At 44.7% G+C, this 24,507-nt stretch overlaps 2 protein-coding genes across 2 annotated transcripts in view; one reads left to right on the top strand and one right to left on the bottom strand.

Annotated features, from left to right (window-relative positions):
• abraa (actin binding Rho activating protein a) overlaps positions 1-19,702 on the top strand; it is a 36,033-nt gene extending 16,331 nt beyond the window's left edge. Inside the window, exons 3-4 of the transcript XR_003931539.1 lie at positions 13,780-13,797; positions 19,690-19,702. The gene's annotated coding sequence lies outside the window, so the exon portion shown is untranslated. The remainder of the gene's footprint in view (positions 1-13,779; positions 13,798-19,689) is intronic.
• The window catches only part of rims4 (regulating synaptic membrane exocytosis 4), a 39,104-nt gene continuing 17,388 nt past the window's right edge, over positions 2,792-24,507 (bottom strand). The window contains exons 2-6 of the mRNA XM_030092301.1: positions 18,683-18,827; positions 12,131-12,243; positions 10,944-11,045; positions 7,452-7,591; positions 2,792-3,013 (exon numbers count right to left, since the gene is read on the bottom strand). Of these exons, the coding sequence (XP_029948161.1) occupies positions 2,795-3,013; positions 7,452-7,591; positions 10,944-11,045; positions 12,131-12,243; positions 18,683-18,827 (719 nt within the window). The 3' untranslated portion in view covers positions 2,792-2,794. The remainder of the gene's footprint in view (positions 3,014-7,451; positions 7,592-10,943; positions 11,046-12,130; positions 12,244-18,682; positions 18,828-24,507) is intronic.

The following is a 24,507-nucleotide window of genomic DNA, read 5'->3' as shown; positions in this document are numbered from 1 at the left end:
TTTTAAGATAAAAAAAAAAATCTGAATTAGACTGCTACATGTGTATGTATTCCTCAGCTGAGGTTGGGGGTCAAGCCGACAGGGTTCATGTTTCTTCCTTCGGTGTAGCATCGAGCTCATGCTAGTCTTATCGAGGTGTGCTAATTAATTAGAAGTTGTAATTAGTCATGCGAATGCTACCAGCTAATGCTACAGTCTTATGATAACTAGCGAGGATATCCCTTCCCTCCCTCCGAGGCCCCGTTTCCATGACGATTCCAGTGAAAAAGCATCAGGTTGTATTTTCCATTCAGAAAGTTTTCACGTTGAAACGGTGTAGTTAGCATGCCAGGCCACAAGGTGGTGCTGAACATTGTTATTGTTCGTCTGCTGAGCATGTGCAGAACAACATCTTACTACGGCCTTTGAGCGCATGAGCAGCAGCAACGTTCCAGAAAAGTTGCAGTTTCCTTGTTTCCACGGAGACGGCGGGTTGTCAAAAAGTTGCATTTCCCCCGTTTGCATGGAGACGGAGAATGGCTAAAAGCTGCGTCTCAAAAACTAGCGTTTCCCGAAATGCAAGGAGAGTTTTGCATTGTCATGGAAACGGGGCCTCAGTTTTAACATTAATCAACTAAGTCATTAAAGATTAACTTTGGCTCACTCCAAAAGACAAAAAGAAAAAAAAAAAAAACTAAACTGAATATTTACACATAAAAAGACATTTAGGAATCATAAAGTGCCCAAACGAAGTCCATTCATAAACTCTAAATTCTCCTGCAGTGTGCACGTTGTGTCCTGTCTACAATTCCTCCTATTTTTGTGTCCTTTATGTGAAACCAGACGTCAGAACAGACGGATCCTTTGTTTGGATGATGCAAAGTACATTTCATGCTTCCTTCCTCTCCTCCTCCTCCTCCTCCTCCTCCTCCTCCTCCCTCCACATGGAGCCGAAGCATGGCTAATCACCAGGTGCCTCGGCGCTCTGTGGATCAGGCCTGTAATTTGGAAGAAAAGGGACACTTCTGCTGTCAGATGTTGGGCTGCTTGTTTCTCGCCCTCCCTCTCAATGGCACATGCCGCAAGGTAATTGAAGAAGAGGGAGGAGAAGACACTTGCTGGTAGAAATTGGCACAGTAGAAACTGTTATCAGCCACAGCTTAAAAAAAGGGGGAGGAAGGAGGGATCGGAAACATCTACTTTAATATGAGGAGGGATCTAAAACGTTCCAGCTAACAGACTGTTCCAGTCTGCGTTAGCGCTGATGCTCACCAACGACACTTTCCCCCCGTTTACGAAGCCGACGGTGACAGTTGGCCGAACCGTGTGAGGAGAAAACACTCCCGACATTCGAAACTCCCCCGTTTCCACGTGGCTGTTTCATGGCAGGCACAAGCAGATCGTATCAGCTCTAATGACATTTAAATGTGCTAATTACATGCATTTATGGCTGGCCCATTTGAATTCCAATCATAATCTGATAATGCGTGCATAAAATCCAATTTAGTTGAGCGAGGACACTATCGCCGTCTCCCACGCTTGTTTTATTACGTGTCGGGAAAGACTGAATAAAACATTAGTGCAAGGAACAAATATCTTCAGGCAGTGCGATTTCCAACAGATTTGTCTCGATTGTATTTACACGTCATTGCGTAAACACGATTTGATTTGTAAAGAATCTATGTGACGTCAATTCAACCAACAGCAAGAAGGTCTTTTTGTTTTTCCAATTGGCCTCAAACACGATGCAAGCTGATTTAATTGAGGTGCATCATCGGCATAAGATGAACAATCAGAAAAGCATCAGCTCGTATGGTGAGAGTGTTTTGGGTTGTAGTGGCACATTAAGTGTGAGAACTCAGGTCCTGCTAAGTCTTTGTTTGAGCCACATTAATGCAGTAATTCAAATGAAGCACTGGAAATAAATGCAGGTACCTTCAGTTCCAGCAGCTCTCTAGAAGAATTGAAATTTTGGCTTGATTTCCATGATCCACAGGAGGAAAGGGGCGTCCATTCATGTCTCCTCCATGCACAGATCCCAACAGAACTGAACAAAAATGAGACATGAAAATTAAAACATTCCAAGATGTTTTGGTCACTTGAACCAAATAAGATACATTTTCGATAAAGGTCCTTTCAGTTTTGTTTGCACGTATTCATTCTCGAACCGGGCAAAGTGGCAGTCTGGCTTCTCAAGGGACTGGGGGGTACATTTCCCCCGCGGTGTCGACTCTCGGACGGACGAGTGGCACCCGGGACCCGTCCAACCCCGTAACTACATGGAAAGACGAGCAGTCCTGGGAATGGGAGTCGAACGTAGGCTGTGAGGGAGGCGCACAGCTGAAGAGCAGAGCCGGGCCGGCGGTGCCTCGTGGTCCCGGTAGGATGTGATCCATGTTGGCAGCGGCGCCTTCCTTTGAAGTATCCTCGTTAAAAGGGTTTCTGTTGTTTTGGGCATTTTTTTTCCCCCAAAATCTGAAGAGAGCAAAAGTCTCTTTGGAGTCTGAGAGGCGGTCGGCTGCAACAACAAAGGAAACGTGCCTCCCTTGAGTCTGAGGAAATAATCTGACACAATATCAAAAGAATCATTGTACATTTCCAATAAGCGTCCGGAGGATCTACTGGTTTGTAAAGTCATCTTCCAGTCAGGAGAGATTCCTCCCTCTGCCTTGGCCTGTTGCAGCACCCTTGAGAGAGATACTTAACACCTACTGGCTCTGGGGGCGGCGCCACCTGATCCAGGTCTACAGGGATTATCAAAAAACTGGACTGAGCGATGGAGTCTGAGCCGCAACAAATCAGCTTGGAGTGAGTCTTAGGCTCGCTCGCAGCAGGGGGCGATGGTGCTCTCCAGGGACATCTGCGAGGAGTGGCGGATGAGCGGCGCCATCGTCGGGTCCACCATGGAGGAGGTAGGGAAGAGCTTGTACCAGCCAATCACCATTGTGCTGAGGTCCAGCTCCTCCAATAAGATTCGAGCTACTCCCATGAAGCATTTGCGGTCCATCCGTCCGTAGTTTCCCCAAACGATAACCTGAAAATGAGAACATATCTGAGATTAGGAGAAGTTTGTTCATCCATTCATCGTCTGACCTGATCGTCTCTCTCTTCCGATCACTGGATCATTGTATTCAGTCGGGGTGACGCCACAGCAAGCTAGCATTAGCCTCAAAGCTACACTGTCAGGGTGAGTTTGAATGCAAGTTTTGTTCTTTTGTGGGAATTTCACTTTATATTCTGTCGCTGTGTTTGGCTTTATGTAGAGATTGTAGTTACTTTCAGTAGGAATTGTTTGGTTTAGTGACATTAGCATTTCCATCACGTTAACGCTACATGTCGACAAAGAAAAAGCTTGAGGTTTACATTAAAGATTATTGAGGCAATCTTTCACCCGTCCAATCAAGATGAATGAGGCTGCATTTCCCTAATCAAAATGTGACTGACAGCCCGGTACAGAAGCTGAGCTCTTGAGTCTAATTCGAACTCAGCACGCTGCCTTTCCAATAAAACCACCATGACAATGATAGCCATGCTGAATTAGCTTGGTAGCATTTTATAATTAGCTCAGAACAAAGCTGAGTCTGGTGGAAAAGCCAATCAGTAGAAAGGACGATTGATAATTGACATGGAGCTAAAAAAAACCAAAAAAAAAAACCGAACAAACAAAACAGAGAAAAGGGGGGTGGGGAGGTGTGTGTGTTCAAATGTCAAGAGGAACACAGCACACTCACGCGTCTGGCGTCGCGGTTGCGGATTTTGCAGAGCTCTGTGCCCAGCATGCAGCTGACCCGTCAGGCCGGGGTTAATTAATATTCATTCAGATTTGACTTGTAAATCTGTTCCAGAGCAAAATCGAATCGCGACAGTTTGTGTGCGATACAGCTGCAGGCTGAGCTGTCATAATGAAGAGGTGTGTGTGTGTGTGTGTGTGTGTGTGTGTGTTGCAGAGTCCCATCCACGTCTGCGTGGCGGGCGTCCTCACAGCCCGATAGCGTCGGGGCTCATCTCAAACAGCCTCCACTTCTTGTCAGGCGGACGACAAAACGATCGATATCCGTCAGCAGCGTGTGTCTTCTGGTGTGGCGCTCTGATGTGTGTGTGTGTGCCAGCATACCAATTTGCCTGGTGTGTGTGAGTGTGTGTGTGTGATTTCCACAGAGGCTAAAGCTGCTTCAGTCTATTGTCTGGTTCTTTAAAGATGGAGGATCTGCAGCTCGTTCTCCGAGCGGAGCGGCCAGAAAACTGAATGCTGCATGCTGTGGATGATGAACAATCAAGTGTTTCTCTTTCTGGGGTGTGGAAAACACATAAATCTGACGAGAAGAGAAGCAAAAGACTGGAAATAAATAATCCCAAGCTGATAACTGCTTCTACACATCAGCCGGAACGCTTCTCTGTTAGAGACACTGAATGAAATAATACTCTGGCACCCCAACTTTCTCTACCTCACATCTCCAAAACTGGATCTTTACCTGCCAGAGTGATTGATCAGATCAGCTGGATTCAGGAAAGGTTTGGCTGAGGCCTCGAAGTCATGAAAACAAGAGCAACATTTTGGGAGCTTTGGTTCAAACTGGACTTCACTAATGCTGTTTTCGCTGGACAGGAACAAATCCCCGCTGCCTAAAGCCTTCCTGGAAGAGTGCAGGCATTGTAAACACGAGCTTAATGTCCCTGGCTTCAGAACCAGAGGAGACCAGAACGCTCGAACCTCGCCGTGTCGCTGCTGCTGAACGTCCGGACCATGTGAGAGAAGCAGCTGTTGCCCGGTGAGGTCGAAGTTCACCAAAGAGGAGCTCCACACAGAAGCAACGTGCAGATTTACTCTGCTATTCGGAGAGTGGTGGCTGAGCCTCAAAGTACAAAAACCAAGCAGCGAGATTACTGGTAATGCCTGCATGTCCCAGTCTGCACCCGGAAAATCTCTCCGTGATGGAAGAGTGTGAAATAACACCAACCCTTCAGAATAAAAGGGGAAAAGACAAAGAGGTTACATTTATTTACTCGTTCCGGGTTGGCAAAAAAGTCCATATCCACTCAACAATCAGCCTGAAACACGCAGGTGTCCTCATGGAAATAAAGAGTTGGAGCAGCTCAACTCACAGAACTGGACGTGCAAAGCTACTGAAATGATTTACTCTGAGTTCATTCAAGATTCAAGATTCAAGAAACTTTATTGTCATCCCAGTTCACATTAACATGTTTGTGGCACAAAAAGGGGGTACTCAGGTCCCGGGTCAGAAGCTTAACTCTAGGACTAACTCAAGGGATACTAATAATAACAAGGATAAAAAATAAAAAATAAATAATAATAAAAGTATTTGCAGACAGTGTTACAAGCGCAGTAACCTGGTGTGCAAAGTGTCCAGTGCTAAGTGATAGCAGTGTCTCTCTTCATGGCTTCAAGGCTGTAAAATGGCTAAATAATGGGCGATCAGTGCTTCTCATTCAATAGTTTTTTCTTAACTGAAATGTACTCAGTTAGTTTCTCATTATGTTTGAATGAAATTCCATTTATTTTTTTATTTAAATTTTACATTTGTCCTTCCAAACAGGTTTAACAGGGCATTTAGTAATATTTATATAATGTCACTGTTGTGCAGTGGGCGGCCTGGATGTCTCTGCAGGATCCAGTTTGGATTCCTTCTCTTGTTGGATTGACTTAACGGGACTCGTGACTCCACCTTGTGGTCCACTGTGGTACTGCAGCAGGTTCAGCCTGGTGAATTTATTTTACTCCCCTTATTTAGATTTTGTGGCTGCGGGATTGTCTAAAAATGTGACATGAGTCAGAGATTCTGCAGCTGTTTTAGAAATAATATTGAGCAGTCCTTCAGTGCTACACAAACAGCACATAAAACAACTGGCTATGAGGGAAAAAAAACACAATAAATCCAGGGATCAGAGGATTTGAGCAGAGAGAGTAGAGCGAAGCCGTAAGATGGACAGCTGATAATTAGAAAGGAGGCAGTCAGCGGCTAATTATGCAGCGACAGCAGCAGAGGAGCAGCTTGGGGCCATTTTGAAACGCAGAGATGTAACCTCAAAACCACATTCCCTCTCAGATACCTGCCACCACCGCAAAAATTAACATCTATCTTTCAATTATCGTTACCTGAAATGCTCTAGTTCAGTTATTGCATAATCATTGCAGCCTCATAATCAATGTTTGTGGAGGATTATCACACACAAACACAGAAGTAAATGATGTGTTTTCATACCCACCCATTAAACTCATGGATTAATAATGGAAACTAAATTGTTTTCGGCAGTTCTGCTGTTGAAAATCTAAACATGAAACCTTTCCCAAACAAAAACACATCATGAAAATGTCCTCATTCTGACAGAGAGTCAGAATAACAGGTGAACAATGCAGCTGCTCAGACTGGAGATTTCCCTAATCTCATTGCCTCCCTGAGATTGCAGCAGGAAGTTGGTTCTGTGTGTTAAAAGAAGCTCGGAGTCATTTAAAAACATTTTCTCAATGAAACTTCAGCGTGGGATTATGCAGCTCCCTGCTCCACTAAATCAGGAAGCGACAAATTGAAAAGTGCTGCTGATTTCAGCAGTTTTCATTATCCGGCGCTGAATGAGCTTGATGAAGCTGGGAGGACAGCGGCGCAGACAGCAGATAATTAAGAGGGAGGCGTTTAGTGGCTAATTACACAGCGACAGCAGCAGCAGAGCAGCCGCAGGCAGAGCTGCAGGCCGCCGCGCTCGACACGCCACCACTCCACACACACACACACACACACACACACACACACACACACACACACACACACACACACACACACACACACACGTGGCGGAATGTGTCATTTAACTATTATGAAGGCAAGATAACATGGGACTATAAATGGATGACAGGGAAAAAAAAGAAAAACTGAGAAAAAATAAACAGTGGGAAAAAAAACAAGGAAAAACAAACTAATCCATTGAGAAAGAAAGAGAGAGAAAAGACGGGGAATGAAGTAAAGAGAAAAAAATGGAGAAAGAAAGAAAGAAAGAAAGATTATGAGGAATAAAATGTGAAAATGATGCATTTTCCGGTTTTATAGTGTGAGATGTTTCCAGCCACACTGGAAACATCTGTTCATGAAGATCAACAACATAAACACACATTTGTCTTATTTAGGGTACTTGGGGACAACAGAAATAACATTTTATCATTAACACTGCTAAATACAGACATACTGCTGTCATCCACTCTCAGTTAAAACCATGACCAGAGGAAAGTCAACTTAGTAACTCAAAAGAAACTGATTAATACCATAAAAATATCAACACAATTTAGATTACTCTTATTTTTATGTTGCTTGAGCTTCAGAGCTGCTGTCTCTCAGTTTTGAGAAAACTGTTGGTAAGTTATTACTGAATAAATTGCCAAAATCTGCAAATGTGCTGTTCATGAGGCATTTCCTCAGCTGGCCCTCCATGACTGTCTTTTCTCATGTTTGAATCCATCTTACCTGCACCACTTTGCCCTGTGGACTTTCAGAGAAGACCAGGACCTGGTTGTAGAGAGGATCCAAAGACTTCCTCACTGACTTGGTCTTCTTCTTGGCCACACACACTCCGTTCTCCAGGAGGTAAACCTTGATATAGGCGGCTGGAAGAGCAGCAGACGGACAGAAGAGCGCTCAACACAAAGCTCATTCATACATTTTCACTTGAAATGTGTGAAAAGGCCAAAGATTAAAAGTTAGACCTTTAATTCTGTGTGAGATAAGGTTGTCTTCATGCCATACTTCGACTTTCCTTCCTCTCAGACTTTCTATTTTTACGTATTTATTAGGGATTTGCACATCATCCATTTTCTGCTCTAATTATTTTTCCTTTTTTTTTAAAGTCTCTGCTATAATCAGTTCAATACAAGGCCATTGTGTTTGTTGAATTCAAGGCAGCATTTTTCAGTCCAGCATTCAGAAAAACAAAAGCAGGTCTGACTTATTTAGTGCAGTAACTCCCTGAGTGACGAAAACACAATTTCCTCCCTTCAATCTTGAATTTTTCATGTCTTCAAGAACCAGAGCTGTGATTTTGGAAGCTGTATTCCATTAGGTTGAACATTCAGCCCGCAGGCTGGAGCTGGCTTCTGACACATTTATGAGACTCTGGAATCTGTAAAGTCTGAAGTTATTGAAGGTGCATGTTTTGCAACCTTTTCCCAAACTTTTCTGTTGTCTTCTTTTTATGGCAGATCATCTTCAGTGTTGAGTTTTCACTTCAGATTTATGTGCTGTAATGCTCCAATATGTTACTTCCTTCATAAACACATGATATCCTCCACTAACATGTCAGACTCTATGATTTCACATTTAAGTTCTCTACACAGCAGTGTTTTCATGAAAATGGGAAACGATTGTTCCATTTTGGGTGTCTGTTCACAGACAGTCGGTTTCTGCCATTTCCATGTAAACGGACATCATTTTCAAAATGTTGCTGTGCAAATGGAAAAAATTCTCTGAAACGAAAATGTTAAATAAACATGGTCTCAGTTTGAGCCTGTTGATTCCCAGTGATCAAGCAGATTGTTTTCATGCCAAAAGGATCCAGTGATGGAAGGAATGACATTAAAATAAACGGTGTTACTATTTAGTAATAAATAATGTCACTAATTTCTCTTCCCACTGTTACAACGTCGTTACCATTAAAACTATAGTGCGTAACTTCGGTCGCCCTCTAGCGGAATTCTGTGTTCTTACAACAATAAAGCCGGCGCTTCCACATGAAGTAGGCCCAGTGTCCCCTGTGTCCCCCCTCCCCCTCTCCCCAAAACTGCTGCCGCGGTGATTCGCGTTGCGTTGCGAATCACCGTTGGAAACAGTTTTTATTCTGAGTGAATAAGGACAACTGGTGAAAAAAAGATGGACTCTTCTGAAGAGGTAATTATTGTTTTCCTTTTTTTTTGCGGGGGGAGGGTGTGGTGTCGCTGCTAACGCTGCTAACGCTGCCGGTGTTCGACCGTCGGAGAGTTTTTTTTTTTCTCCTCTCCATTGTCCGGGCGCTGCATAATTTAGCGCGGGCGGGGCGCCCGGAATGAAAAGGTCTGGCGGAAACCCTGAAGTAGCACGTCGCTTCCTCGGTCTGCCTGAGACTGTGAGCTGAGCCTGTTGCTATGAGACCCTCCCGTCCTCCCCCTCCCTTCTTGTTGTGACGTAAAATGCGTAATTTCCTGCGCGCCAGCGCGGGAATGTCGCTGGTCGACACGCAAAGCAATAATTATATATATTGAAAAATCCCGCGAGTTGTTAGAAGAGCCGATCGGCTTAATCTGCATTTTGTCATCTCCACTGGTAGTGGCTTGGCTAAAACGGACATTCATACACATTTAAAAGTTACGCACTATAGCTTTAATGACAATAATATGAGGCGCGGTTCCGTTTCTATAATTCACTGCTTTCAGCTGGTTTCTCCTCCTGCGGACTCCAGCTGAAGGTGGAGCATGAAGTTTGTTTACAGAAAGAAGGAACCATATTGGTGCAAAATGACAAGATAAATCCATAGAGCCCTGATCATGAGAGCAGATAGAGATACAGCCATAGAGCCCTGATCATTCAAAGGCAGCTTTTAAATGGAAGTACAGACATCTATTTACATAGATGTATATTACTAGAATAGACTTATCTTCTTAGTACAATGTCATATTAATTTAAATAAAGGTGTATAATGTAAAATAATGAAAATATTTATATTAAATGCTTGATGATGCTTCACATTAAATATGATGCATGTTATTGTTTTGTAAAAAAAAAAAAACTGTTGCTTTAAAACTGATACATTGTCGCCAACGCCACAGTAAGGAAAGTTCTAAATGATGTCATCATCTAATTTGCATTTCTGCTCATTTGCATATCTAGGACAAATGAAATGATGATGTCATTTTAAACAATTTCATTGTTGCAACTCCTCAGAAAAGTTCCAAATGATGTCATCACACAGAAACAAGGAACTAAATAGGTGCAACGTGACGTGATAGAGATACAGCCATAGAACCCTGATCACTAGAGCAGATAGAGATACAGCCGTAGAGCCCTGATCACTAGAGCAGATAGAGATACAGCCGTAGAACCCTGATCACTAGAGCAGATAGAGATACAGCCGTAGAACCCTGATCACTAGAGCAGATAGAGATACAGCTGTAGAGCCCTGATTATTCAAAAGCAGCTTTAAAATAGAATTACAGACTTCTATTGACATACATCTGCTGTGTTTTATTACTCTTTCACAAATGTAGAAATGTTATCTACAATTACAAATCAAGTTTGACTGATGTCTTGTCTCATATTATCACAAGGCAACATCTGAATAATTTAGATTAATGTAGTGTTTCCTGTTTGTAATTTATTCTGTCAAGTGTCCATTTATTTCATTAATATTATATTCAGTTTTATCATAAAAATAAAGGGAATCCAAATTATTTGACATATTTAAACACTTTTTTTTAAGTAATGCAATAGTTACTTTCCCTAGTAATTAGTTACTTTTAAAATATTGTCACTCAGTTACTAATTCAGTTACTTTTTGGAAGAAGTAACTAATAAGTATAACTACTTATTTTTTAAAAGTAACTTGCCCAACACTTACCGTATCCAAGACACACAAAACATAAGTGCAATGCAATTATGTGAACACGCTTCATGCAGGATCTTAGTAAATCAGGTCTTTCTGGATGGTCTGTCATGATCTCTTGCAGTACAAAGTCAGACCACTAGAAGGCGCATTGAATCCTTCAAAATGTCTGAAGCTCTTGTCTACTGAAAAACTGCTTTACTTCAGCTATTCCTTCAACTGCACCAAACTTGGATCATAAACAGCTGAAAAAGCAAAGCAAATGCTGAGTGGTGCCTCAGTAGGGCCACCCAGTGGACAGCTGAGGTATGGCTCACATTTCACTCTGCACCTTCAATGAGGAGCAATGAAGACGTGAAGACGTGAAGATGTGCACGGCACAGACTGACCTGGAGGTCCCTTGGAGCCAGGCTTCATGGTGAGCCCTCGGGCCTGGACCACCTCCACCTCCAGACCCCCGTTCCGCTCCATCAGGCCGATCTCCACATCACCTGGATGGTCAGAACAAACATGCAGGTTCAGACAGTGAAGGTTACTGAATGAAAGGTGCAAAGATCTATGATATTAAGCTAAATATTAATACTGAAATGTTTTGGTTTTAGTGACAGTTTTAGGCCGTTTACACGACAATGTTTTGTTTTTGCCTCTTAACTGATGTCCGTTTACATAGAAGCAGCAGAAGTTAGCATGTTTGACCACTAACTGGTGCTACTGGTTGTTTTTGTAATGAACACAAAAAAACATGCTGCAGAGAACAAGTTGAGTAACAGTTTAATACTGATGTGAGGAAATGAGAGTCTTCCTTCTTTCCAGTCACTGGGAATAAGTTTGAAATAATGGTTTCTGCTGAATGTTCCCCAAATGAGAGATCCGTTCGTCTGAAAGCGACAGAGAACAGATGACAGCCAAGTTATTCTGGGTCCTCTGATATTATATAACGCTGGGCTGGACAGCAGGTCTGGAGTGGAGCTGGTCCAGTCAGAGTCACTGTTGTCGGGCCAAGGACACCGTCTGTCTGCCAGCGAGGAAACTGACCCACTTACAGTCCGTAACAGCTGAATCCTCCACGTACAACCTGGGAGGGAATGAAGACAGCTCAGAGCCTCAGGGACCATCGTGACTATGTCCAACCTTGTGAGACTGTCCTTTTGGACACACTGAGGTCTCCAGACAGCCTTCAAAAGGAAACCGGAGCAGTTTGGATGTTTTGGTTCCCACTAGCCCGGCTGCCTCCATGCAGCCGCTACATGTTTTCATAAACTCATCAGAGAACGATGAGAGAATTCATCAGTCGTGTTGTTTGTTGATGACACTATGAGAGCTTCTTTCAGCTCCGCCTAGTGGTAACACTCAGAAATACAGCAACAGTCCAGTTTCATGATTAGAACTTAATGTGGACCAATAAAAAAATGGACATCGGGACAGAGTTTATGGCTTCGTCCAAACCCTTCAACTTTTAGCTTGATTCCACATCACTGAAGCCACTTCTCCGTCCTCAGACAAATGAGTCGGACCGTCCAGAATCCTCTCTGGTATCGTAATCTGTGGCTCAGTTTAAACCGCCGTCCGCTCTTACCCATGGATGTGGTTGCCAGCGTCTGTCTTCCAACAAACTGCGCGGGACCCATCCCGTCCAGGAAGTCGCTGAACTGGGCGTCCGACGCCAGACACATGCCGCTGTAGTTCAGACTGCAGGGACGAGGAGGAGACGGATGGTTAAACACACGGCGACGGTCCCCAAAGCAGTCCAGAAAACAAGAGGCTGCGTCTGAGGCTGAGCGATAACGGCAGAGCGCAGGAGAGGAGCAACAAGCGGGAATCAAGACGAACCGATAACCAGCAGCCGGTTCTCAGGCCGACCTCAGCTTAAACCCAAACGACTCGCTGAAAAGAGTCATGGCGGTGGAATCGGAAGTTCGAGCCCACATGTCCTGATCGTGTGTGTGTGTGTGTGTGTGGGTGTGTGTTCTCTCAGCCAAATTCATCTGATCAACATGATGAAGTGAAGCTGTTTCTCAGGCGGACAAAGGAAACCTGACTTCTGCAGCTGGTTGGTGATTTTTTTTTTTTGTGTGAAATCTATGAAGAAAGGCTTCATAATGCATGATTTCAAGCTCATGTAGTATCTTTCCCATGTGATTTACAGAGGATAACTATGTCGTCAAACAGAAGTGTTCAGATCAGAGACTGCACACAGAGACGGAGTTGGAGTGTTTCAAAGAAAACATTTCTCCTGAGGAGCCATTTTCAGGAAGTTGTGTTTTCACTGGATCTGCTTTATCGAACTCCCAAAACGCAACAAAAGTTTTTCCTGTTTAACTGGCCTCGGCTTCGTTGTCCCCGTCCTGCGGTTCTCTTTAACCTACTTCTATTCTTCTGCTTCACGGTCGCCTGATCTTCATTCAGCTCTGCCCTGATGGGAGTGCTCGGCTTTAAGGGAACAGGTGGATTACGGTTTGAAGCCCACGGTGCTTTGGAGGGGATTCAATGTGAAATGAAGGGAAAAGGTCATAAAATATTTATTAGATTCTTTCAACAAAGCTCGACGGAAGCGGAGAGGCTGACATTTCCAATGTCTCACATGAGAAGAAGTCGAAGCATGAGCCGTTTGTCCGCGCAGCAGCAGAAAGACAAATCATTTCAAGAGATCATAAAATATCTTGCGAACTCAAGGACTCAAGTGGAAACATCATGTCTGTGTTTCAGTTCAGAAAAGCTGAAAACAGTGTTGTTTTTATGTTCAACCAGCTTGAAAGCCGTTTCCAAAAAGTTGCATTTTCAGTGGATCCAAGGACCAAAACGCAGCAACAGTCTGGTGTTTTCACTTGAAACCATCGCCATGAGGCTCACGCAATGAAGAGAATAACTGATGAGAGAGATCATGATTAAAAAAAAAAAAAAACAACCTGTGTGTCACTTTGTGCATGCAGAGAAAGTTGGCATGCCACATGAGCCGAGTGGGTATTACTGGGTGATAAAACCCCCAGCTTTAGATTATAATGTTAGAGTGTGTGTGTGTGTGTGTGTGTGTGTGGCATCTGAGGATTACGCTGCCGTTTTACAGAAATCTTACGTTCCGACGTAAAACGCAGACATTTCAGACTCGGGGAGGCTGCTCTTGATTCCCGCCCCAGAAGGTGAAGCTTTGGCGACTCCTCTGAAGGACTGATGCCCTCCACTGCGAGCGTCTCTCCGCCGCCGGCGTGTCGCGGCGAGCAGATCGAGGACACATCGGAACAGCGTGTCTCTTTCCTGCACCGCTGCCAAGTGACAACATGTCATCTATGCCGTGGAATGTATGCAGGAGATTATGCTGCACGCTATAACGTCAGCGCCGCGGGCGGTCTGATGTGATTGGTGTGAAGAGACGGCAGCATGTGGCGAGTTCAGGAGCAAATGCATCAACATCGCTGTGTGTTTTCTGTTCATCAGTCTGTGCAAAAACAGCCCAAAGTCAACTTTCCTAATGTCCCAAAATGTGCATTTTTTGGCAAGTTGTTTCTATTTTCTGTGTCACCCCACATATGCTGTACAGTTGCATTAAAGACAGAACATTTTTTTTTTTTTTTTGTAATTTAATAATTTATCTAAGAGGGTGAAACTTCTTTATAATTTTAGTTACCAAATATCTACAAACATCACAATATTATTTAAGATTTTTCTTTTTTTCTGTTTGCTAATTTACTCTAATTTAAAACCTATGACGGATCAGTTTTCCAGTCGGTCGTGGGAGGAGCTGATGCTACTAGATTAACGTACAATTCATGATTTGATTGACGTCTGAAAACAGCTGTTTGATGAGACGACCTTTCCTGATCTTGACCCCAATGATCTTTTCTTTTCTTAGACCTTTTTACACATAGTTTTGTTGCCGTGCCTCACACTTTCCGACCAGTCATTTCACTTTGGTGACTCAGGACATTAGCTCTGTTACAGGTGTGTGAATTGTTGCAGCTGTTCGGTTGAGCTCTATTTATCTCACATCCATCAGGTTAGGGAGATGATCTGCAGCTGAGTCACTGGAGCAGCTGCAGCGCTGCGCGGCTGGAATCGCCCCCCACAGAGCGCCGCGCGTCTCTTTGTCCGTCTGCGTTTCCATCAGCTGTTTGGCTCAGTGTGCTGATTGAAAAGCTTCGTGCCTGAAAACGCACGGCCATGAATAAGCACTTTGTTAGCTAACACCATCCAATCACACTTATGAGCTTATTGATTTATGGTCGGAGCAATTCAGCCGCCAGTGTGTGTGTGTGTGTGTGTGTGTGTGTGTGTGTGTGTGTGTGTGTTGATAATGGTGACGAAGCAAATGATGTTAAAATAAAGCTACATTTTTATTTATCAAGCTATTTGCATAGACCCTTTCATGAAGACACTCTAGCTGGGTTTATTCTCAGACATTTGAGTTCGCTCTGCTGTATTCCGGCTCCGATCCGTTTCCCGACGCCCTCCGGCTGCAGCTTCATCCGCACCGTGAAATTTAAAACTCCACAGCAGCACTCTGCAGTTAACACTGAAAACAGCAGCAGAGGTACAATCTTTAATCATGTACCACCGTGTGCTGCTGTTTTTACAGCAGGATCAATTTTCACAACATAATTGGGGAGAAAAAACTAAATTGCAAATTGTTAACTGGTAGGTGGAAGGATGCTCATGGTTCTGGAGGACCGTGGTCCTGGAGGGTCACGGTTCCGGTGGGCCACGGTCCTGCAGGTTTTCAACATCTTCCTGCTCCAGGAAACAGAATTGGATGAATGTTTCATCATGAAGGTCCGCAGAAAGTCTGGGAATGATGCCCTCATCACAACCAGGGTCTGGAAAGCCCATTTTTAGGTTTCTGTTCCAGTAGTTTGAGGCGATTCATGCAGGTAGTTTCATCATCTCTAATGAAGGGATGCTGGAGAACCTGACCTGAACTGTGGCACAGTACGGACTTAGAAAAAGATGAATCAAAAAACAGAACAAAACTGAAAAAGCAGTGTATCGCTGGACGTGTCAGGAGTCACTGCTCACCATATTGAGGCTGTACGTTCCAAACATTTCATATGGAAATACAGCATTATGTCTTTTCCTTTCAGAGCAGCGGTGTATTTATGTGATGTTTTTAATACAACGTCCGTTTCCATGGAAACAGAACAAAACCCTGTAGTTAGCATGCAAGGTCACAAGCTAAAGGTTTAACTTTGGACAAAACAACTCTGCCAGGTGGTGTGAGGAATGTAGGAAGTACCAAACATTTCTTCTTTCTTTAGATTGAACCAGATTGAAGCAGAGATGGTAACGGTGGATAATCCAGCACCATCAGTGTGCTGCACCAGAGTCAGTGTGGATTAAGAAGTTCCATCGTTGCACAGTGGGACCTGTCAGAGCAGTATTTAATGGGAAAACATGGCAGAAGATCCCAAATCTCAACTAAAAAAAGAGTCACATCCTTCAGTGGTTCCTTCCAGAACTGGATCTGTGGCGCTGAGCGGCTCTGCAGATTCACAGAAGAGTCCTGAGCTGTCCTTCTGTGAACTTCCTCATCACGCAGCTCCACGGCGGCTTTGTTGTGATGGGCTGTCAGTCACGGCCGTCACTCACGACAATGCAGACCCTCTTTATAGCATCAAGTGCTTGATAACAGGTGGATTTATGTGCACGAGCAGCGCTCGGGTGTTCAGCTCCGGGCCGACAAGCACTCCGCGTACCGGGATTACTGCTGCACTAAAACCTGCTGAAAGTGAGACTTTGTTTGTTTTATTTCTACGTTAGGTTTCTGACCTCTGCTGCCAAAAACCACCAGGCAGCGACCGAGCGAGCTCAGCTTCTCCTCTCAGTGTGAGGTGAAGAGAGAGGAGGGAGTTCAGGGCGAATGGTGGCTCACATCCCGAGTCCACAGAGCCTGCAGCCTTTCTGATCCAGAACACAGGCTCTACTTACACAGCGATGTTTCAAATGAACAGGTATCTTTTTTGTTTTGTTTTTTTAGACACGTTTTTCCCTCCAGCGAGCTGCTCTTTACACTCTTTCACACACTGGAAGTGAAGCTTTTCTGAGTGAGACTCTGCACGTGAGCGAACTGTTGTCAGTGTTTCTCTCTGTTTTCATGCACACCATTAGCTGTAGCCTTTGTGTGGCAGTAATTCTGTTTGGACATTTTTGGCGTTTTCACCTGAGAATGAATCATTTCTGGAATGATTCACAGAACCCAGAATCATCACATCGCATCTCTTGTGGGGTCAAAGCTCGCCTGCCACAGGGTTCAGTCAGCCCCGCAGTTTGACTTTATGAGGATGAAAACGACAAGGAAAATCTCAACCGGAATTTTGAATTGAAATGACTTCTGTTCCAGAGATTTGGCCTCACAGTGAGAGAAGCAAACACCGAGCTGTATCACCAGCGTCCCAGACAAACTGAGGCCCAATGAAAACCGAACACACTGCGCTGGTTTACTGATGTTTCACCACATTTTGCATCAGGAGGGATTGTTAAATGATAAAATGAGACTTATCTTTCTTTGTAAATGTCATGTTGTTGTGTTGTGAAGACAAATTCAATCAAAAACAAACTTTTAGCACTGAAGCGAAGGCGACAGTTTGTTGCTCCTGGTCAGGAAACTGATGGAACGGGCCTGAGTGAGTCTGACGCCTCTGAGCAAACCTCTGCTTTCCTGTCTCATATGAAATACTAATTAAATCCTGTTCATCTCCACAAGCTCATAAACAACAAATCTGCATATTCCAAATATAAATGGAATATTAATATCCATGCAAACACAGTCAGTGATGCAATCCCCCCCCCCCCCCCCCCCCCCGCCGCTCCCTGCTCTCCTCTGGCTGTCTGTCTGCAGCACTCTTTCTTATGTAACGGCAGGAATTCAAGCTGGTCGCCAGGTTGGCACTGATCTGCATGTGTCCGTGTGTGTGTGTATGTGTGTGTGTGTCCGTGTGTGTGTGTCTGTGTGTGTGTTCGGTAGTACTACGCTGTTTTTGCTGATGTCATAAGCACTTTTCCACTCGGTGTGACTGTACACACACACACACACACAGAGTGTGTGTGTGTGTGTTCGTCCAAACCCCCGCTGACTTCCCCTGTCAGCTGGATAACAGAAACGCGCAGCAGCTGCAGACGGCAGCACACAGGAAGTAGAGATGTTTCACAGTTTAAAGCTTCACCTGCGGAGGATTTCGTTCGCTCACTGAAATCTTCATTTCCGCTGCGTTACACTCTTAAACCTGCTGCGTTATTTTCCCAACAGATTTTCTGGGTGGCCCCAGATTTTGTGCCGATTGGGTCACTTTTGCCCAAAGCTGGGTAATGATGTTGACCAGCAGACTGGGTTGATGATTTTGCTGAAGGGAGGAGAAGGATCACCATTTTGGACACTCCTGCAACTCCCTCTCCATCCCGCATCCGGAGGCTTCCGGCAAATCGACAGAAAACTGGAGTCCTGTGTTGTCACAGAAAATGACTGAAATGGCCACGAAGGGGAAGACCTCTGACAGCCTTCTCAATTCAGACATGGCAGGAAGTCAGATTTTTTAATGAAGGGGCTGTGGTTCAGTTGGTAGAGCGGTCATCTTGAAATTGTGAGGTTGTTGGTTCAATTCTCCAGCTCCCTCCTGTCAATGAAGTGTCCTTGAGCAAGACAGTAAACCCCAGTCTGCTCCCAGTGGATGGTCTGACCGCCTTGCATGGCAGATGCCTCCACTGCTGTGTGAATTTTTGAAGGAACCTTCCCAGCCCTGCTGATATCCTGATAACCCATTTCTTGGTAGCTTTAACCCTCCAGCATCACTAAGTTTTACCCATTTTTGAGTCAAGAATTCAGGGTCAAATCTTCAACCCAATGCTCTGGGTAGAAAAAACCCAGCACTGGCTCGGTCCCTTTCGGACCCAGCTCTGGGTTAGCAGTTTCACCCAATTTGGATTACTTTTAACCCAGCAGTTTAAAGAGTGTATGCATTTGTCTGGTCAGTGATTATAAAAGTGTTTCTCAAACTCATTATACTCAGTATCAGTCGGTAGCTGAAGGCTAGCTCTCATATTTGTACTGGTTCTTTAAGAAAGTGGCATGGCTGTGTCCCTGTTTGGTCACGTGTGTGTGTTCCGTGGCTGTGTTTCTGGTCCTATCAGAGCGGGCCGGACTCACTTCCCCTCCGAGCCGTAGCTGTTCATGCTGTCCTCGATGGACTCGTGGCTGGCCTGGCGGATGGTCCGGCTGGGCATCTCCACGGCCAGCCCCGTCTCCGTGCTCCGCTGGATGGCCCCCTTCAGCTTCCTCCCATCAGGGTCCACTGCAGGGAGACACGCAGGGAAACATGCCGTCAGCTGGGGTGAAGGGATGAAGAGACTTTATAAATAAGTAACTATATGCTTGGGAATTACATCTTTGCAATTACATATAAAGATTTTTGTAGAGTATTTGCCAAATGTTGCATTAAAATGCAACAATATGTGTCTTTTTTTCTCAGGGTTAATGCGAGTTATGGTGGGTGATTGTTTGGAACTGAAGTGTATGGACATTTAATTGCTGAATTTCGGTCAAAAATACTTGAAAATGTACCGAGGAGATAATCCTTGCATGTCTGCAGGAGATTACAGGTACGTATGTTTGTGTCCTGCTGCGACCTGATCAGGCGAAGGACGAACGCAGGGATGAGAAATGACTCGAACAAGGCCAAGGACGAACGCTGCGGCAGGGACATACATCTTATCGCCAAACAGACCACAGAATCGATGCACGCCGCACTTTATGGGACCTATCGCCGCTTCAAGGTGTCCTGTGTGTGTGTGTCTATGTGTGTGTGTGTGTGTCTGTGTGTGTGTGTGTCTGTGTGAGAGAGAGAGAGTGTGTGTGTGTGTGTGTGTCTGTGTGTGAGAGAGTTTATAATGATGTGCTCGAGCAGGTCTTGACCTTGTTTTTAGGGTAGGACAGGAAAAAGGCTTTAATTTTAATGGAGGACACACAGGAAACACACACACACACACACACACACACACACACACACACACACACACACACACACACACTTTTTTTCGAAAATCTCTGCAAGTCGTTTTTACAAAACAAATAAATTGATGAACTGAAACGTATAAAATCAACCGATAAAATCTCACATATGTGAAAAGAAGGGTAAAACAAACCTTATATATTAGCGTTAGGGAAAGAAATACATAAACACACGGTCATATTTCATCTCTGAATGCTTTATGCTGAGTCTGACTGAAGAGACCTGGGCCATGTTTTCTCAACATTTCAAGTGAAACATGACCATTTTTACATTTTCGTTTTAGAAAAATTTCACATATCCACGGCAGTATTTTGAAAATGAATGAAACCACTCACAGGTGTGCAGAGAGCAGTACGCTCTAAACTTGAACAATGGGAGAACACACGTTCATATGGACAGAACACCAACTTCTACTGTCATGACAGTGACTGTCAAGTCTGAAAACGACCAGGACCAGAAGAATGTGGACCGGGACCGGGACCAGGACCAGGAGAATCTGGACTGGGAGTCATGACACTCTGGATTAAAACATGACCAGAACTCCTATATACGGCGGCCGTGGCGCTCATGCATTCTCCTCCTGTTACATGGAGCTGGAGTCAGAGCGTTTTCAAAAAGCTGCATTTCCAGTGGCTCCAAGCACCGTTGTCATGGAAACGGAGACTCAAAATTAAATTAAGGTTTTTCTGTCCTCATATGAAGAAGCTGTGTAAACACAACCTGAAGAAGAAACAAGATGCACCTTCATGCTGCTTCATCGACAAAGTCAGACATGACATTTAGAGACTAAATAACTGAAGTCGAGCAGAAGGACTTATGAGAGAGAAGAGGGGGTGAAAGGTTGACCCCGTGTGGAGGAAAACTGATCAATTAAAAAACAGGAAAAAACACGTCCGCCATTCTGAGAAACGTTCTCGTTCGGTTGTTTTAAAACGCGATGTGGTCCTCACTCTGTACCATGAACAGGAACACACACACACACACACACACACACACACACACACACACACAGAGCTGTGAAGTTGTCTCTGCAGTTATTAAAAAGTGACCTAGAACGGTGCTATTTCCATCGCCTTCATGTGGGACAGGCTGGCAGATCTGGGTTACAGCTTCTGCCTTCTGCCTGCTTCCATATGATCACCGATCTCCTGTCATGTGACGCTGCTGCCGCCGCAGCGGCCCGCACAACCTCAAACGATAGAAATATGTCGTTTAACATGCGAGGAAAACAAATACATGCAGCCTGTCCAGTTACCCACAAACATGGATTAGTATGGAACATGCATGTTTTATTTCAGTTGTTGCAGTATTTACATTATGTTATCAATCACAGTGATTTACACTGATTCTGATTATGCTTCAAGCTTCTTGCAATATCGAAAATAAAAGAAGAAAAAGTGGGTCAGAATGCAGATTTAATGCCCGTGTGACCTGGACAGCAACCTGAGCGGCACACATAAAACCTTTACAGTTGTAAAATCAATGTTCTAATCCTAATCTCACCGTGCGTCGGGATTTAGACGCAACCAAATCTGCTTTGGGACTCAGAAGTGCAGCCAGCGCAGCGACAGGAGTCGCAAATCGATGCGTCGTTACTGGAATCAGACACTTCAGAAGCTTTCAGTTGTTCAGTCCACTGTTTGATACTCAATCAGAATCTAAATGAGGAATTCACATGACGTCCTCCCTGCAGTTAATTCACATTACATGATGGGATTAAGACAGACAATAACACACCCCATCGCAGAGCTTGGGTTTCCCATCATGCTTTTCAGAGAGAAGGTGCTGGTGAAGGCAGGAGCGGTTTTGGACACGTCACATGTTTGACATGGATGGAGATGGTGTTACTATGGCGACCGCAGCCGGTAGCCAGGATGCTACGTGCACGTCGCATGCTAATTTCTGCTCAAATCTTTCGGCTCTGAAAACACACTTTGGGAGAGAGACAAACTCAAACGCATGTTGAGTTAAAATTAAGTTTAGGGTGAAATTAGCGTTGAGGCTGAGTGTCGTCCTCATGGACTCAGTAAGTGAATATGACGTGTGTGTGTGTGTGTGTGTGTGTGTGTGTGTGTGTGTGTGTGTGTGTGTGTGTAACCCCTGTCACCTCTGGTGACCGCTGGTGCATTGAGGCGGAGTGGAGCGTTACATAACTGATACGGCGGGAGGATAATGGCTGGAGACGCACCGGCCGCTCTGATTGGCCGTGACCCGTTCATGGCACTGATGGGATATTATCTCCGCTCACTTCAATCCAATTCAACACGCTTTATCTGGAGCCGAGTGGGGGGGGGGCAATCAAGATGAAAGATTAAAAATCATAAAAATGACGGCTTGACTTTCTGCTTTGTTTCTCAACGACTCTCTGCACAAAGCTGCAATTCCGTCGATCCGTCTGTCGGCACGATTATGTGCATTCACCGTCTCGCTGGTCTGTAACACTTAATAAAATGAGTCTTACGCAACGATTTCTGCATAAAACTAAATCGCTTGCTGTACAGCGGCAGCAGCTCGAGTAGTTTGATGAAGAGACGTCAACTTGGTTTGGAAGGCAGAGATTTGCGATCAGAGCAGGAGGAGGTGAGTTTATCCACTCAGACTCACTACCGCCACCTGAGGCACATCTGGAGGGTTACTTCTTTTTCAAATGCGTCTTTAAAGCTTCTGTGTCGACTTCATTCTTTTGAAACTATCCAGATGACAGACATGTAAAAAAAACTAACTGAGTTGCTGTTTTAGTGAAAACAAGCCTGATGTCCCCGAAACACAAATGTTCATGGGTAAAAAAAACCCAGACAGATGTTGGCCAGCCAGCATCTGCTTGGAAAGCCAAGTCCGACCACTTTCTGTCTGCCACCAGCTGCTGCTGTTTGTTTGTTTGCAGATGTTTTGGGGTCTTAGGCCGGGTGGAGTCACGTGACGCCCGAACGCTCTGATGGAGTGAATGAAGCAGGAGCTTAAAGTCTGGGCGTGTGAGGAATCGCCGCCGCCAGCTGTGATCAGATTAAACTCCAAAGGCAAACACCGTCAAATGTCACATTTATTTAAATGTAAGCACGAGCGACTCGCCCGATCTGCTCGCCGCCGCTCGTCTGAAGGAGGAAGGCGGTCTGAAATAGCGCCCGGCGCCGGTGATGCATGCGGCTCGCAGCGTGCGATGTGGAGCACCTGCTGTGATGTAGCACGAAAAGCGTCCGGGTTGACGCACACGCGTTGTGATGTAGCAGCCGGAGAGCCAGGACTCATTAGTTTGTCTCCCAGCAGAGAGATATTAATGAAAACGGAGCAGATACAAAAATAGCCGCCCCCCATTCAGCCAGCTCCGGCCAACGGTGACTGACGGACGGGGAGACGGGGAGACGAGGCCGCCGCTACCTGCTGGCCTAAATGACCACAGATAGCCTTCAAGGATGATCTCACAGTTCTTCATTCAACGATTGGTGGGGCAACCGGTGACATCTCATCCTCCTTTGGTCTCAGATCATCAAACTGGAATCTTTTAGTTCTTCCAAACTCATTACTGAAGACAACAATGGATGAAACCATTTGAAACTGATTCTAATACCACAGGTTAAGAACTTATTTACAAAGAGTCTGTGTCGTGGAACAGCTTTACTATCCATGTGACCAAGACTGAATTACACCAAAATGTACGGCTTTTGAGTTTAGAGTCAATCTCTGAATCCATGACAGGCGAGAGCTTTGCTTTACGCAGACTTTGGAACAACTGACATTTTCACCCAGTAACTCAAGTAACTTTAAGTAGAATGCAGGTGGAGCTGAAGCTCAACCCTCATCTCGTAAAACAATAATTATTAAAACATCTGTGGCTTCTAACTGAATTCCATCAAAGTTTCCTTAAATTATTAGTAATATTTCAAACAGTCTGGCAGGCTGTGATTTTAAAATTAGCACAAATGAACCGAGCGTCTTCAGAAAGTGTCATTTTCACCCGTGGGTGAACAATCCAGTGAATTCTGCTTCATAAGGAAAAAAAAAAAAGTTGCGTTTTCAGTGGCTCCGTGTAAACAGACGACCAAAACGCAAAGAGAGCGTTTCACTTGAATGGAAATGAGCCCGGATTCATGACACAACAACAGCAGCATTCACTTCACCATCGGCCCAGATATAATCAATGACTGTCTGTTTAAAGACAGGAGAGCTGATAGGAGCGATAAAAACCCGTCCGTTGCACAGTGACTCATGGATTGCTCCACATGTTGAAATGCTGGAGCCGTTTCTTTCAGGCATGCTCCCCATAAAGTTTGACAGACTCGTGTCTTGACGCAGATCTGAAGCTGAACCTGACTCCACCTGCAGTGCTGAGAACTTTCATCGCATCCAGTACGTTCAGCCCAGAAAACCTTCAGTTTCACAAAGTGTTTCCAGCAAACTGTTCCAGCTCTGGTTTGTTCTCATATTCGTGATGACTTTCAGATGCCGTCACTCTCAAAACACAATGGGAGTTTAAGTTTTCAGTCAAAGGAGTTGTGTAAACGGGGCGTTAAGTGACGCACAGGAAACTAAAAACATGTCACATGTTCCTAAAAGTTGAGATTAATCACCGAACATGACGCGAATGAACCAAGGAGAAATATTTAGTGAGAGGATGTTTTCAGTTGGTGTTTCAGGACGATGTGAGTCGGGTGTCTTTCAGACGCACAGCAGTGTGTATCGTAACGACGGTGACTGGAACTCCACCGCTTCAGGCGGAGGCTGCGGGTCCATTTTCTGAGCTTTGAGCCGTGTTCGTCTGTTGCCGCATTAGGCCTCGTGTCATCGCGCTCGTCTCTGAATTAGTGTTGACAGAAGCATTTTCTTCATCCCGCTCCTGCGTGGGCAAGAAACAGGCGATGCTGCACGTCGGGGCGTCTGCCGATGATTAAATGGTTAAATAAAATGAAATGGATGTTCCGCAATATCCAGAGAGCGAAATTGCTCTGTCACCATCAGCCTATTCATT

This window comes from Salarias fasciatus, chromosome 5 (assembly GCF_902148845.1).
Source record: "Salarias fasciatus chromosome 5, fSalaFa1.1, whole genome shotgun sequence".
Lineage (NCBI taxonomy): Eukaryota > Metazoa > Chordata > Actinopteri > Blenniiformes > Blenniidae > Salarias > Salarias fasciatus.
This window is presented reverse-complemented; position numbering and strand designations above follow the sequence as displayed.